The sequence below is a fragment of the Petaurus breviceps genome, unplaced genomic scaffold (genome assembly GCF_028583685.1).
Source record: "Petaurus breviceps papuanus isolate PSGF00001 unplaced genomic scaffold, PetGlider_PUasm1.0 90822, whole genome shotgun sequence".
In the NCBI taxonomy this organism is placed as follows: domain Eukaryota; kingdom Metazoa; phylum Chordata; class Mammalia; order Diprotodontia; family Petauridae; genus Petaurus; species Petaurus breviceps.
This window is the reverse complement of record NW_027187351.1, coordinates 6,751,706-6,767,658: the sequence shown is the minus strand read 5'-3', so window position 1 is coordinate 6,767,658 and position 15,953 is coordinate 6,751,706. Positions and strand designations below refer to the sequence as shown.

The 15,953-nt window shown below is 39.1% G+C and overlaps 1 protein-coding gene across 6 annotated transcripts in view; it reads right to left on the bottom strand.

The window, feature by feature from the left end:
• MLIP (muscular LMNA interacting protein) overlaps positions 1-15,953 on the bottom strand; it is a 396,856-nt gene that overhangs the window by 279,026 nt on the left and 101,877 nt on the right. For 5 of the 6 annotated variants that reach the window (XM_069070633.1, XM_069070635.1, XM_069070636.1 and 2 more), the window contains exon 2: positions 13,455-13,532. The exons of the other annotated variant lie outside the window; for it this stretch is intronic. In XM_069070633.1, coding sequence (XP_068926734.1) covers positions 13,455-13,532 — 78 coding nt within the window. The remainder of the gene's footprint in view (positions 1-13,454; positions 13,533-15,953) is intronic. 6 annotated transcript variants of the gene reach the window in all.

The window sequence follows — 15,953 nt, the reverse complement described above, 5'->3', positions numbered from 1 at the left end:
CTCTCTCTCTCTCTCTCTCTGTCTCTCTCTCTCTCTCTCTCTGTCTCTCTCTCTCTCTCTCTGTCATTTTCCCCTAAAGCAATCATACTATCCTTCTTAAAAACAGTTGAGAGGGTGGGGAGAATTTTTTTGTTGCCCTTGGTTTTCCCTGCCGACCTCAGTTCATTCTGAGCTTTAAAATTTGTGATGCTATTTACAAGCACAGACCATGCTGCTGTCTTCAACTTCTGTAAGATGCCCTTGCTTCAGTATTCTTTTTTTCTCTTTAATCTGCATTAGTTTCTTAGTTTCCTGAACATACACATCAGTCTATTCAGATGACTCAAGTTTTTCCTCCTCACTGAAATTGCTTTCTTTTGTATCTTCAGAAATTCATTCTTGAGACTTACCCATCCCTACTGAACTGACTCCCCTTGTAGAATTTTAATACTTAGGAGCCTATTTAGTTTTACTCTGAACTTTTTGAAATCTAATCTCTCAAAATATGGGTTCATGTCAGACTATGTCTAACTTTTCTGTATCATGAACCTAGGAGGAAGTGGTCCCTTCTTATAAAGCGTCCCATCATTTCCACCCTGTAACATCCCAATATTCTCTGTTAGTGAGAATCTGACCCAGAAAGATATCCAGTGTTCACCCAGTAACTTGTAATATCCTACCTTACAGTAACATGAAGAAAGTGCTTTATACAATGAATCAGAAAAGTTGATGGTTATTGATTGAGAAATGAATGAACTGAAACATAAGAACATAATGACAGACAGAAAAAGTATTTGTTCAAGACATTGTGCTAGGTTTGGGGATACAAATTCAGTCAAGAGTCAATATAATCCCTACCTTCAAGGCATTTACATTCTAATGAAGGAAGACTCAATAAAGGAGAGTTAGAAAAGGCAAGAGGCAGCTAGGTGGCTCAGTGGATAGGGTGCCAGGCATGGAATCAAGAAGACTCATATTCCTGAGTTCAAATCCAGCCTGAGACTCTGAGCATGTCACTTAACCCTGTTTTCCTCAGTTTCCTTATCCATAAAAATGACCTGGAGAAGGAGATGACAAACCACTCCATCATCTTTACCAAGAAAATCTCAAATGAGGTCATGAAGAGTCAGACACAGCTAGAAAAGACTCAACAACAACAGAAAAGGTGAGAGAGATTATTTGCCTGGTGGCCTCTCCTGGACCAATCCCAAGAGCTCAGGAGAGGCCTAGGTCAATCATCAGAGATAAGGGATCCAGCAGTGAAGCCTACGTTATAAGTAGGAGGAGATAGAGGTGATAGTTCAAGTTGAGAAAGCATGATGCATAGTAGCCTGGGAAGTGGAAGGGACTCCAGCAGCCACATTGTATAATCTTCATTTTATAGATGGACCTACCTAAAGCCTACTGAGGTTAAGTAATTTGCTTAAGGCCACAAATAGTGAGTAAAAGAAGCAAGATTTGAACATAGATCTTCTGACTCCATAAGAAATGATGAATATGAAGAATTTAGAGAAACTTGGGAAGATTTATAAGAACTAATACAAGGTAAAGTAAACAGAATCAGAACAGCTTATATGATGACCACAATACTGTGAGGCAAAACAACACTGAAACACATTAGAATTCTAATTCATTTAGTGTGCTATAATGATATAGAAGGATTGATGATGAAATACGTAGCCCTGTCTCAGGGAAGAGAAATGCTCAATTAAGGGAGATGAATGAGGCAAACATTTTCAATTCTGGGCAATTTGCTGACTTGTTTTGCTTGACTGTGCTTTGTAACAACAAAAGAGGGTTCTATTGGGAGGGAAGGGTCGGTGGGAATAGACAATAACAAATCTTTTCTTTAAAAATGTACATGAATAAACTTTTAAAAATATGATTTATAATACTATATAAATATGAACCATTAGTAAGTTGTGGTCGGTTGTCTCAAGTCTACCTATGAACAGATAGCTGAGTGGATCACCAGAAGGCAGAGGTTTCAGAGAGAAAAAAAGAAAGGATTGGTTTGGCATATTGACCTGGTGGCCGACATATGAGGAAGAAACCCAAAGGGCTTATGCCTGCTAAGATTACATTATGGGGTAGGAGGAGAGATGGTCTGCTGGCAAGAGAGGTAGGGCAGTTTGGTTGGAAGAGACCGACGAAGAAGTTGCTACAAGGAAGATTCTTCTACCACCAGTGAGAGAAGAAAGTCAAAGGTCATTCAAGAGTAATAGACAGGGGCGGCCAGGTAGCACAGCGAGTAAGAGCACCGGCTCCAGTGTTGAGAAGACCTGGAGATCGAATCCCGGGCTCAGACACTTAGCACCCACCCAGAAACACCTGGCCATGTAACCTTGAGCAAGTTACTTAACCCCGATTGCTTAAAAAAAAAAAAAAAAAGAGTAATAGACAAAAGAGCCTTTAAAAAATTTTAAGAACAGACTATCTGGGAAAAGGAGGAGAGAAATCACTTTTAAAAAAGGGTTAGAATGAAAGCCTGAAACTCAGAGGAGATTTCAGGACAAGCAAAGAGGAAAACCGTTTTTATTCTCCAAGAAGCCATAGTAAGAATAGGGCCCACCTGAAATCTATCAATAGGGAGGGAAGAGATTCTCCTGCTGAGGTAATGAGATAAGTCCTAGAAGAAGCTAGGGATTCTGCAAAGAAATGAAGAACAGTATTCTCTACTAGTGAGATGACTAGAACAAAGTCATAGAGACTGAAGATGGAGGTTTGTGACAAAGGAACAGCAAGTTAAGTCAGTATAACTGGATCATGGAGGGGAGGAAAGTGTAAAAAGACTGGGAAAGGTGGGAAGGGGTCCGCCTGTGAAATATTCTTAATGCCCAGGTCTGAACATGTCACTTCTGTTCAAAAACATTTAACTGCTCCCTGTTGCAGATAGGAGGGCAGCTTGCAGGAAGACCTGAGTTTAAATCCAGTCTCAAACACTTACTAGCTGTGTGACCCTTGGCAAGTCACTTAACCCTGTTTGCTCCAGTTTCCTCATTTGTAAAAGAAGCTGGAGAAGGGAAATGGCAAACCATTCTGGTACCTTTGCCAAGAAAATGTGGTCACAAAGAGTCAGACATGACTGAAAACAACTGAACAACTGCAGACAGGATAGAATAAAACTCCTTGATCTTCCAGCCTTCCATTTTGGCCCAGTTTTCATTGTTCCTCTTCTACCTTCACACCTTTTCTCTTTCTGAAGAGAAAGCTACCAGCTACTCCTAAATCTTCTCCTGATTTCTCCCATCTCCAGAGATATGAACAAGCTTCTCTCTGTGCTTATAATGCACTCCCTCTTTATTGCTGCCTGTGGAAATCTTTCTTTGTGTTTGAGGTACAATTCATGTGCCTGGCCCTCTATGAATAATGTCCTGATCATGGCAACAGAAAGTGATATCCCTTGCCTCAAATGTTCTTAAGGCCTTTTTCTGTACCTCATCATTCCCCTTATTACAGTCAATGAGTTATTCTTATGTGTAAAGGTGTCATATCTCCACATGATCATATATGTAGAGCTGAAAGAGTTCTTAGAGGCCATCCAGTTCAATTCCTTCATTTTACACATGAAGAAGCTGACCCCCTTTGGTTAAATGATTTGTCCAAAGAGACACAGCTAGTAAGCCTCCAAGGCAGGATTTGAATCCAGATCCCCTCTCAAACACTTTTTTTATCCCTAAGGACAGGGACTGTATCGTTTATTTGTTTGTTTTTTAAATCTTTGTATACCTAGATTCCTAATAAAAAGAATAAAAAGGACTTAATAAATGGTTTTGGGGAGGTAAAAAAACATTATTAGAAAAAGCACTACAGACTTAACTTAGAAGCAAAGATCTATATTCCAATCTTGACTCTGAATCTTTCAACTATCCCTTGGACAAGTCACTTAATTTCCCTGCATAATTATTAAATGATGAAATTCCCAGTTCCTAAACTTAATGGATAAAAAATACCATAGGAAGTACCAGTCAGCGTTGGTATCTAATGAGAGCTAACATTTATATAGTACTCACAATGTTTCAGGCACTGCAGTAAGTGCTTTACAATTATTGTTTTATTTGATCTTCAAACAACCCTTGGGAGGTTAAGTGCTATTATTATCACTATGTTACAGATGAGGAAACTGAGCCAAACAGAGGTAAAGTGATTGGCCCTGGCTCACACAGCTAGTATCCAAGGTCACATTTAAACTCAAGTCTTCCTGATCCCAGGTCCAGTGTTCTATGTACTATGCCACCTAACCATTCCATTGGTAGGAGTTTCCTCATACCAGTGTAATGACATTACAAATTTGATCCCTCCCATCTCCTTCCCACTCCCTCCACCCAAATACTTTTACTACCTACTTAACAAGGGTTTTTTTGGTTTTGTTTTATTTTTTCCAAATTCAGTGTTTTGTAAACCTTATCCCATTATGATGGCTTTCAAATCTTAATGTGCTATATACAGTTAATATCAGTTTAGTGAGAATAGATTAGATTAATGAGAATAACTAATTCCCTTATGTGGCAGTGTTATTAAAACTTAAACTGCATATTTCCACTGGGCTAGAACCAATTACAATATTTTACATAATTATAACTTCCAATAGTCCCAACTTGAATACATGAAACCATTTCAGTGGATTCATTATTTGCACTAAGCAGGACCTATCCTTAATGTTGGCTATTATTAATAGTGATATGAACTCTCTAATATTAAAACTTACTACTCTTTAGTTCAGATTCTAAGTCTCCTGCTATGTTTTTCTTCTTAGAGCATTGCTGTAAAATCCCATTTCAAGTGAACGCTATTCTCTTATACCAGTGAGGCCAAGACTTGGCTCCTCAGTGACTTCTTCTGGTTCCGGTCCTCTCTGCTATGGTGCAAGAGCCTGAAATGGCCGTAGGCCCTAGAGAGAGGTACCATGACTCTGGTCATTTATGTGAAATAAATTTTGTCCAAGTCTGTGTTTCATTTAATATTTAAGTATAGCTTTACATCTTGGAAGTAAATTACCTACTGGGCTTCACATGAAAAACAAATTGAGTATTATACAATCAAGTGCTGTCCCAAGGTAAAACAGATCAGAAAATTCCCCATGGCTATTCTGTCTTAGAAGCAGGTGTTTTTGACTTTGTTGGCATATTAGGAAACAAACTTCTAGTAATTAAAGTTATTTTAGTACATTGATTCACAAAGTCTCTGATGCTTCAGATGGATGTCTATGCCTTTTGATTCCCCTATCAAACTGAATCTTATTAATTCTTCTAAAGTTCCCATTGAAAAATTAGTCCCTAAGTGAAAAGTATCCAAGGTCATATGTTTATTTACTTTGTTCAGCAGGCAAGGAATTGATGGCCAGACCAAAAGTCTATGCGTACTAGTAGAATTCCATTTTCTCTGTAAGTGACCATTCATTAGCCTTAGCATTTCAACTACTGCTAGCATTTATATGTCAGCTAGGCAGTGCCATGGATAGAGAGCACCAGGCCTAGAGTCAGGAAGATTCCTCTTCGTGAGTTCAAATCTGGCCTCAGACACTTAACTATGTGACCCTGGGCAAGTCACTTAATCCTGATTGCCTCAGTTTTCTCATCTGTAAAAAAAAAAAAAATGAGCTTGAGAAAGAAATGGCAAACCACTCTAGTATCTTTGCCAAGAAAACCCTAAACGGGGTGATAAAGAGTTGGATTAAACTGAAAAATTACTAAACAATAGCAAGCATTTACAGAGCTCTGTATATATGCTATTTCATTTGAACCTCACAAAAACTCAGGGCAGAGCAAATGCTATTGTTGTTCCTATTATACAGATGAGGAAACTGAGGCCAAAAGAAGTAAAGTGACTAGTGACTTGTCCAAGCTCACACAGCTAATACATGTCTGAGGCAGCATTTAAACTCCAGGTTTTCCTAATTCCAGTGCTCTTACCTGCTATACTAATCTACTCATTATTTAATTCCTTCTTTTCTTGTTGTCCTATAAGCAAACTCATCCAGAATGCAGAATCTGATTGATCAATTGGGAGCATATAAAGATGGCATTGGAGGCCGCAGGCGGTAGAAAAATGCTGCACATAAAGAGGAAACTTTGACCGCTTTATATTTTGCCCTTGGACAATTTGAAGTAACTGAGTGCTCCAGACATCTCATGACTCAGTGAATTTCTATCTTGGGAGAATCCCCTTAGGTGATGTCCAATGATACCTAATAACCTCAAGAGAGAGTGTGCAATAGAGGAGAGAAAGCTGGCCTTAGAGTTAGGAAGACCTTCATTTAAGTCTTGCCTCTGACACATACTGGCTGTGTGACCCTGCGCAAGTCACTCAACTTTTGAGAGTCTTGGGAAAATTTTAAGTTGCTTAACTTTTACTCATCTATATAGGGAAAGGGAGTTCCTCACAAGGAGTTAGTTCCCTACACTGATGAAATTGCAGGTCTGCAATCTCCCCCAAATTCCCGCCCACCCCAGAAAACAATACCTAACAAAATTTCACAAACAGTCAGAAGTTTTTAAGTCTTTTTCCACTAACATGTCTATAGCCAGAACAAGTATGTTTTAGGAGACATCAGTTCCATGAATTTACAATGTGTGGAAATTGGCTAAGAAGAAAGTGGAGGACAAAGGTACGGATCCCACATTATAAGATGCAGCCAGTAGCACAGGACCTGATAATGCTATAGTCTTAGTTCAAGCCCTCAGTGTTAATTTTAATATTTGATTCCCCTGCAAGAGTTCCAGGGGTCAGGGAAGAATAATAGCAATATTCTCATTAGCTTAATCCCTGGCCTCAAGTGGATGTCTCCATCTTTCCCTCCCTGGTCCTTTGGCTCCTGCATTCAATCACATTTCTGTCTCCTTTCTCCCCACACACGACATTTGGCTTGCTGAAGAAATTTGGCACTCCACTGAATTGCCAGACGTTTCTCACTTTCAGAAAACCCAAGTGACTGCAACCTTAATTAAGAATAAAAATAAGAATTATTATTATCGTTACTATCTCAATTACAGGGGCATACTGCCTGAGCTCAAAGTGTAGCATCTGGAAAGCACATTAGTAGAAGAAGCATGCAGATTTGCTCTTTGGTACAAAAGCTCAAATAAAAATAATGCCTTGGTTCTGGCTGCAGCATCCCTGTGAGAGCTGCTTGGCTGAATCGATTGAATTAAATAAAAAGAAAATAAGTTCAGCCCACCCAGATGTTCTCCCTTTGGACACACTCCCTAAGTAGGACTCCAGGCTCTACTTAACAAAAAAATCTGGCTGCACTTGGGCAAATTTGAGTCTTGAGGCAAAGGGCAAGAAACTCATAAGCTACAACAGTCCCCAAAAGTTATTTTTCCCATAAGTAGTCCTGAAATTAAGCTTGTGTTTTTCCCCCCATAGCAGCCTATGGGGGAAAACATTATCTAGGACAAATCAGCCTTCGTTTTATTGAAGCAAAAGGATGCTTCCATAAGAAAAAATATCTGGGTCCATGCTTCTTACTTATTTAACCAGACTATGGTAAAGAGGGCTTTTCATTTTCCTTCTTCTCTTTCCTACCCCCCAATTCTAAACCCATATAACCTTCTCTTTTTTTTTCTTTTTTCTTTTTCTGGTTTTGTTGATTTTGTTTTGGGGGTTTTGTTTGTTTATTTGTTTTGCTTCTCAGGATGCCATTTGGGGGATTTCTTGGCAATGATACTGGAGTGGTTTGCCGTTTCCTTCTTTAGCTCATAAATGAGGAAACTGAAGCAAACAGGGTTAAGTGACTTGCTCAAGGTCACACAGCTAGTGTCTGAGGCCAGATTTGAATTCAAGAAGATAAATGTGTCTCTGACTCCATAACCTCCTCTTTTAAGAAATGAAGTGTCAAGCTCAAAGAAAATATTTAGAGGCAGGTGGCAGGTTTCTGCATCACATGATCTCTTAAATCTTGCTTATTCTCTCATTTGTTCATTCTTTCTCTTATCTGATCTATTCCTTCTCCCTCCAAAATCTACCTCTTTTTTTTTCTTCTTATGATTCTTTACTCCTTCCTCTTCATTTCTGGGTCCTAGAATTGAGATCATAAATTGAACATTTTAAGGGGCCTTAGAGACCATCTAGTTCAACCCCCTCCTTTTACAGATGAGAAAATTGAAAGTGAGATTAAATTATTTTCCTAGGGTACATAGCAAGAAAGTGACTGAGGTGGGCTTTGAAGACTGGTATTCCTTATTCTAATCTAAATCCTTTCAAAAATCTATTGCTTTTTCCAGTGGGTTAGTAATCCGAATTCCAAAGGTATTTATGCAAATTCTTCAATTTACCAACACAATACCAACATGATATGGACCCTTCAATGACAGAGAAGCAAATATAATTGTTTTCAGTTATAATGTAGTGGAAAAGCCCTGGATCTGGAAGATCCAGGAGAAGATGTGGGTTTGAATCCTGACCCTGACATTTATTATAGTAGCTTTGTGGATAGGATTTGGAACTGTGATTTCATTAGTATAGGTGTAATGTAATGCCAAGGAAAGACAACTTCCCAAGGTTCAGAATACCAGCATAGGTGCTCTCCATTTTATTCAGTGACAAACCAAGAACAGAGAAGATCAAAACATGACATCATTCCAAATACAGCATTTACTAAGTGTGATTAAATAATCTCCGAGTACTACCCCACCCCAGGACCTTCCAATCATTCAATCAATTACAAAGTCTCTATTCTAAATACTTCTCCACCCCTAGGCTATACCTTCATTTGGTCCACCACAAAACCCTTTTCTCAAATGGAGATTAGTTTCCAAACATAGGTAAAGTACCTTCATTTGTCAATCACAGAGCACAATAAGGTCAAAAGTTCCCCACCCCTGGATCACAATTGAATCTACCCCAGAGTTACATCAAGTTTAAACACAGCACTTAATACCCAAATGGAGGTCTTTTCTTCATCTTGACACGAGGCAAGTTCTCAGCAATCTTAGTTCCTGGGGAGACAAGGCTTAGCAAGGCCATAAGATACATTGCCAGTCCCTTCATGAATTTATCCTCTGTCTGTAGAACAGTCCTAGAACCCCTGAACACATTAGAAAAGACCTCTCCCAGGATTTCTGTAAACATACAACAAGAAAATCCTTCTTCAGGGCTTCTGAACCAACAGAAAGGCTCCCAGACCCCTGCAACAACAGCACTGTCCTTCACCAGTGGACAGTATTCACTCTGTCTGCAGGACAGTCTCCAGACCCCTGCAACAACAGCACTGTCCTTCACCAGTGGACAGTATTCATTCTGTCTACAGGACAGTCTCCAGACCCCTGCAACAACAGCACTGTCCCTCACCAGTGGACAGTATTCACTCTCTGTCTGCAGGACAGTCTCAGGGCTTCTTAGCGAACAGCCAGGTTCCAGGACTTCTTCAACAAAAGAACTGTCTTTCACCAGTGGACAAATCTGGCAAAACAACATCAAATCAGACAGACAAAGTACCAGCAAAACAGCCATGTCTCCTCAGTCCTTGGCAGCTCAGGGGGCAGGTCTCAAAAGTCCAGGGCAATTCAAAGCGGCCACCAGCAATTCTCTTAGTCTCTCTCTCTCCACGAGGTGCTGCTTCCAAAAAGATCTTCCGCCTCTCTCTAGTGTCTCTCCAAATCTACATCACCAGCTCCTCCCAGTTCAGGACTTTCTTTTCACATCAACAAGCCCATCCCACAGGTGGGATTAACAAACTCTGGGTTTTAACACAATCAATTTGAAAACCAAGCCAATACAGGGGAATCGTTAATTGCCATTACTATCACAATAGGGAACTGTCAACTTATCTGAAGTTTATAGTCTTAGAGAGTCACCTTGAGCAGTGATGTCAAATTCACATAGAAATGGTACTAAAGACCCCTACAGGCTGCATATTGACTTAGTTTTAAAATACAATCTTATCTATGTTTCATTATGGTTTTACTTATTTTGTTAAACTTTTGCCACTCACACTTTAATCCATTTCCTCTGCACTGAGAAGCATTGTGGGTCACAAGTAAGCCAGCTGTGTGACAAGGCCAGTGTGAGTCTGAGGCAGGATCTGAACCCAGGTATACCTAGTTCGTAGGCTATCCCTCTTTCTACTACCCCATACTGCTTCCTAGTAGCTGTGTGCCCATGGACAAAATCAATTCACTTCTCTGAGCTTCTGTTTCTTTATCTATAACTTTTTTAGATGACAGATTATAAGCCCCTTGAGAGGATATTTCATTACTACTCTGTATCACCCCTCCTATCTCATAGTAGCCTCTTAAAAACGATTGTTGACTGATTGTTGTTTGAAGAAATGGTTGAATTATGTCTCCCAGGTCCTTCCCAGTCATAAAATACTGGGATATTATTACTGTGGACAAGACACAACTTTGTTAAACCTCAATTTCCTTCTTGTTAAAGCAGGAATACTGATACACTTCTTTCAAGGGTTTTGCAAGGCAGGTGATTTGTAAACCATAAAGGGCTTATCGATATGTGGGCTATTATCATTGTGAATAATTTATGTTTACTACGCAGAGAGAAATTAAGTTCCCTATTGTTTCATTTCAGACCTATCTCAAGACAGTTTCTTACTGGATGGATGGTAGCTAGCAATAGAAATATAGATATGAAAAAACAAAACATGGACAGAGGCAAGCGTTTGGTCCAAATATTCCTTTTCAAAACCTTTCTCCCTACCTTCTCCCTCCCCTACCTCAAGCAGTCAATATTTAGTGGGATTCTTTCTCTTTTATTAAAATCTGTCCTAAAAGTTGGTCTCCTGGGATTGGATCACTGCTCACTGAAGTTGTTGTACAGAAGTAATTCATTCTTCAGATAAAGGTTGGACTAGATCACAGTCATAACTAACATGTGTTCTCACACTCCTACGTATGTATGTGTGCCCAGAGAACACGTAATGAAACTTGACCTTAGATCAGCTTTGAAAGTCAACTTAAATTGGGGGTGGGGGTTACATAGCCCTGGAACCCAGCAAAATATCTCTAATGCATGGGAGTTCCCCTGGGGTGTCAGTGTTGTGCCCAGAGGCAGGAAGCACTTACCATCGTGGTTTCCCATTTTAATTATTCTTGGTAACTAAATGCTAATCTTAAATTGTTGAAGGAAATGGCAAATGTTATCAGTGCCTCCTCAAATTATGGTGATCTAGGGCAAAGCCTTAGTCATTTCTCCGTAGGTTGTAGCTCTTCACTAGAGAACCTCTAAGGTCTCTCCCAGGACTATCTCCTCCTCACTAATATGTAAATTACTGCTAAGACTTTATGTGTCCTTACCAAAATGCTATAACGGCACTTTGGGGAGTGGCTAAAGAAATTGTGGTATGTCAGTATAACAGGATATTACAGTACCATACGAAAAGATGAATATTAAAACTACAGAGAGGCATGGGGAAATTTATGTGAACTAATGCAAAGTAAATTAAGCAGAACTAGAAAATTATACACATATCTGTCCATTTATATAATAACTACAATAATTTTAAATGGAAAGAACAAAAAAATGCTACATAATTGTAATGATCAAGTTTAACCCCAAAGAGAGAGAAGAAAACATACCTCCCTCCCTTCCTTAGAGAGATGGCGGCACATGGGTATGGAACATTGCCTATAACATGGACTTAGCTGATATCTGAGTTTTCTAGAATTGCTTCTATTTTATTTTTCATTTTTATTCTTTGCAGCAAGGAATAGCTCCCTAGATACAAGAAGTGGAATGGATATACTTGGAAACAGAGGTGAAACAAAACCAAAAGACATAAATAAAATTTGTAAAGACTTTATAGTTTTCCCTACCAGGGGTATTTGTATTATTAACAAAGGACAAAGCTACTAATCTATCACAGACTTTCATACATCAATGAGCAAAGGGGAAGTATTTTTGTTGGGCACAGGACCTTCCCTGTCACCTCAAAACCCCCTGATCTAGAAATCTGCCTATTATCATTCCCCTCGAAGAACATAAGAGGAATAATATTAGAATTCAGTTCATTTCATGACAGCTGCCTTACCAATTGTCACATTGCTTTCCTACATTGATCTCTTCCTTGGATTTCTATTCTGTTTGCTGCTCTCATCCCTCCAAAAATAAAGTCTGTGTTAGCATATATGTCCTACCACCCCAGTCCCTTGGTAGCAGTAAAGAATAGTAGACCAAATGCTCCTTATCAGAGTAATTCTGACACTAATGCATAAAGCAGACTGAGAAACCTCAGCCTAAAAACCTTTTCAGCCATTAGCTTTGCCATTCACCTTTCTCAACTAGGTCACAATCTATCAGAGAGAGCAGACCAGGTTGGCACAAATAACTTCAATGCTTATAAACATAGGAAGCTTGAATGCTTGCCAATAGAAATAAGCAGCTACATGCTCAAGGAGCAGGTTTTCTCATGGAGAGCAGTAGATCTCAGAGTGGAACAAATATTCCAATGGAAAAATCTGCTAATTTTACTGTTATCTTTCCTTCCACCTACTCATTCAGCCAACTGCTTGCCTACCTGATGATCTTGTCCATCTCTTGCCATGACCTCTGATACCCAGTACTCAATTGTTCTGATAAATGTGTATAATGGGTAACTTGCCAATGAGAACCAAGTCTTCATGAGCATACCCACCATGCTTTACCTGATCCTATCCCCCCACATAAATTTTGGAGAATGTACAAATAATCAAAACCATTTCCTATTTGTTTTCTGTGTGGCTAAGAGGAGTGTTTTGATTTGCTGCTGAGCTGGAGCTGAATGTCTAGACAAAATGCATCAATGAGTCATATCACTCTCTCTAGGTTTCCTAACTGCATTCAAGTTAAAAGGACAAAATGCTGTAAGCTGTTGAGTGGGGAACTCCCTCCCCAGTCAGGTCATTATGTGACCACATCACACCTAAGTGGATTTTGTGTCCCTTGTTTTTGTCTCTTTTCCTTTTCTGAGTATCAAAGACAAGATTACCTTATGAGATTCAAAAGGCCAGAGAACCAAAGGTCTAGTGAAGGGAATCTATGAAAGAATTTACTAGCAGCCCAAACATAAGAAATGGTCTGCTGTAAACTAGAGAGTGGGAGGGTATTTTGTAGCAATTTGTTTTCAATTTGAGCCCACTCTCCCTAGAAGCAGGTAGTTTGTTGGGGGTTTTTTGTTTTTGTTTTTGTTTTTTTAGGAGAAAGGGTACCCTGGAGGGTTTGAAGTGAATACTTTGTAACTTTCATTCTTACTGCAACCCAGACTAGTCTGGGCATTTCCATTTTCAGTAATATGGAAGCTCATGTCCTAATGGGTAGGTACCCACTTTTGATCAGCTACCTGCCTTTAAAACTGATGAGAGTGAGCTTTTATAGCTATTCTTTTTGACCACTCCTTTTTAACCAATCTTATCTGCTGTGTCCAAGGGATGAAGATTCCAGATCATGGCATATATGCTGAGCAAAGCAGATGGAAGTTGACAAAAAAAAACACAGCAGAAAAGGATGCAATCAAAATAAGAGAACAATCTGCTCAGTCATACCAGTTTTAAAGAAGCAGGCAGCCAATCAAAGGGGGCTACTCCAATCCATGCAGAAGGAGATGCAGGCCTCCATGATACCTGAAATGGGCATACCAAGACCAGCCTGGGTTACACAACAGTATCTTTTCAGGAAATATCCCTTTGTAAATTACAACTAATAATAATTAGTTAAATATATTGGGATGCTAATCACTAGGTTAATGAATGATATGAAGGATGTATTAATTATAAGTAGGGTATTAGATGGAGAATACATCAGAATGGAACTATAGCCAATAGCATTAGGGGAAAAAACCCACTGACTCTCTTGGGTACCCCTAGAAACCTGAGGGGGAGAGATGATTAGCCTCTGTTTGGGAACCTAACTTACATATAGGAGTGGGAGTTGAGATAAGAAACCACAGAGCTTTATAAAGGCTACATAAGTAAAAGAGTTAATAGAGGGTACCTCTGATTTGCTGAACTGGTATATATCCCATGGACCTAGATACCACCTTTGGTTCCTTACTCAGATAATCCTCTTTTTTGCTGGGATGACATATGGATGCCTGACAGCCGCAATCAGATTACTGGAAACTAATCAGGGGTTACTCGGTCATCTCCATAAGGCACATGTTCCTCAGCAAAGAGTCAGAGATGTTCAATTCCACAAAAGATGCCCCAGTCCAACAAACCAGGCGTGTGTGTATGTCTATATGTATGTGTCTATATGTATGTATATGCATATACATGTATAGTGTGTGTGCATATGGAGAAAGAGAAAAAGAATTTTACTGGACACAACAGAGAACATTTTGGTATCTTTTGTATTGTTGTTTAGAATATTCAAATCTTAAAATTTACCTTTTGATGTCTCACCCTAACCCCACATGGGACAGAACACTTTAGCCACTAGAATTTGTTTATAGTAGAGAGCTGCCTTGAGAAGTAGTGAGTCTCCCATCACTGGAGCTTTTCAGGACGAGCCTGCATGATACAGGTTGGGGAGAATTTATATAAGCATAGATCTAGAGCTGAAAGCAATGTGAGAAGCTGTCTAATCAAACCCCCTCAGAGAGCATTAGTGTACAGATAATTAAGATTGAACTCAGTAATTTCAAGGCTCCCTTCCAATTCTGAGATTCCATGATGCTTTGATTTCTTCCTTTTATCTCTAAGACCTACCATCTACCAATATGTGAATTCCCCAAAGTTAATTATACATCTGGACAGCTAGGTAGCACAGTGGATAGAGTGCCAGGCCTCAGTCAGGAAGACTCATCTTCCCGAGTTCAAATCTGGCTTCACACACTAGCTGTGTGACCCTGGGCAAATCACTTAATTGTTTGCCTCACTTTCCTCATCTGTAAAATGAGATGGAGAAGGAAACGGCAAATCCAAGAAAACCTCAAATGGGGTCATGAAAATCAGACACAAGTAAAACAATTGAACAACAACAAAGTTATATATCTATATACCATTGTCCTCTTTTCTTTTGGGTCTGAAAAGATGGCAGCCTGTTATTTCTCTCTATATAAGGAACTTCTGCCTCCAAGGGGTTTCTTTCCATTAAGCCTGGATTCAGCATGCAAACAGCACCTAGAGGAATAACACTACACAATGTCAATGTAATATATCTGGAAATCAGTTTGACTCATGCTACTCTTCCCTGTTTAAGTAGCTGGGGGTCTATCTACAGATTCTAAGTACATTTTTAGAGTAGCTTGGGGCAGCAGGGGATATAGAGAAGGAACTTTTAAATGTCTGACACTGGTTTTGTTTTAAAAAAAAACATTTTTCAAAAAATAAGAAATGACAGAAAGAACTTTTTCCAAACTTTCTGTGGCTGAAATAGCTGGTGCTCTAGGTCACTATGCATTTGTTCCCTTGACTTGCAAAGAAAAGGCTTAGGAAAAAAATATGTAAAAACTCAAACACGGAAGCTACTCTCCAGTAAGATTTAAAAAAAAGTATTTCTTAGGGAGTAAGCAGAAAAAAATGAAATTGTCCTAGTTTGCCTTATTTGCAAATTTACAGTTGGGAAAAAATAGTCATACTTGAAAATCAATGAAAAGCCCTTCCTTCTTTACAAAAGTTGGGAACTATAGATGGGAAACCAGGTTGGGACTCCTGATCAAAGCAAGTATTATATGTAGAGCACTTTGCAAACCTTAGACAGCTGTGAAAATGATTGCTATTATTGTTAGTACCAGTAGTAGGATAGGTTGCAGGAATGGTTAGTATTGGTACTTGGTTAGTATTGCTGAATAGTTTGGGTTTTTATCTTCATCTTCATTTTTTCTTATAAGATTCTGGGAGTAGGAGAGAGGGACATATATTTGGAAAGGAATATGTTGTAAGAACAAAAGATAACAATAAGTATTTAAAAGAAAAATTAAAATAATAGCTAGTTTTCCTTATTTTCCAAAAAGATTCCTCTCTGTTGCACATGTGCGCATACATGCATACACTTTCTCTCTCTCTCTCTCTCTCTCTCTCTCTCTCTCTCTCTCTCTCTCT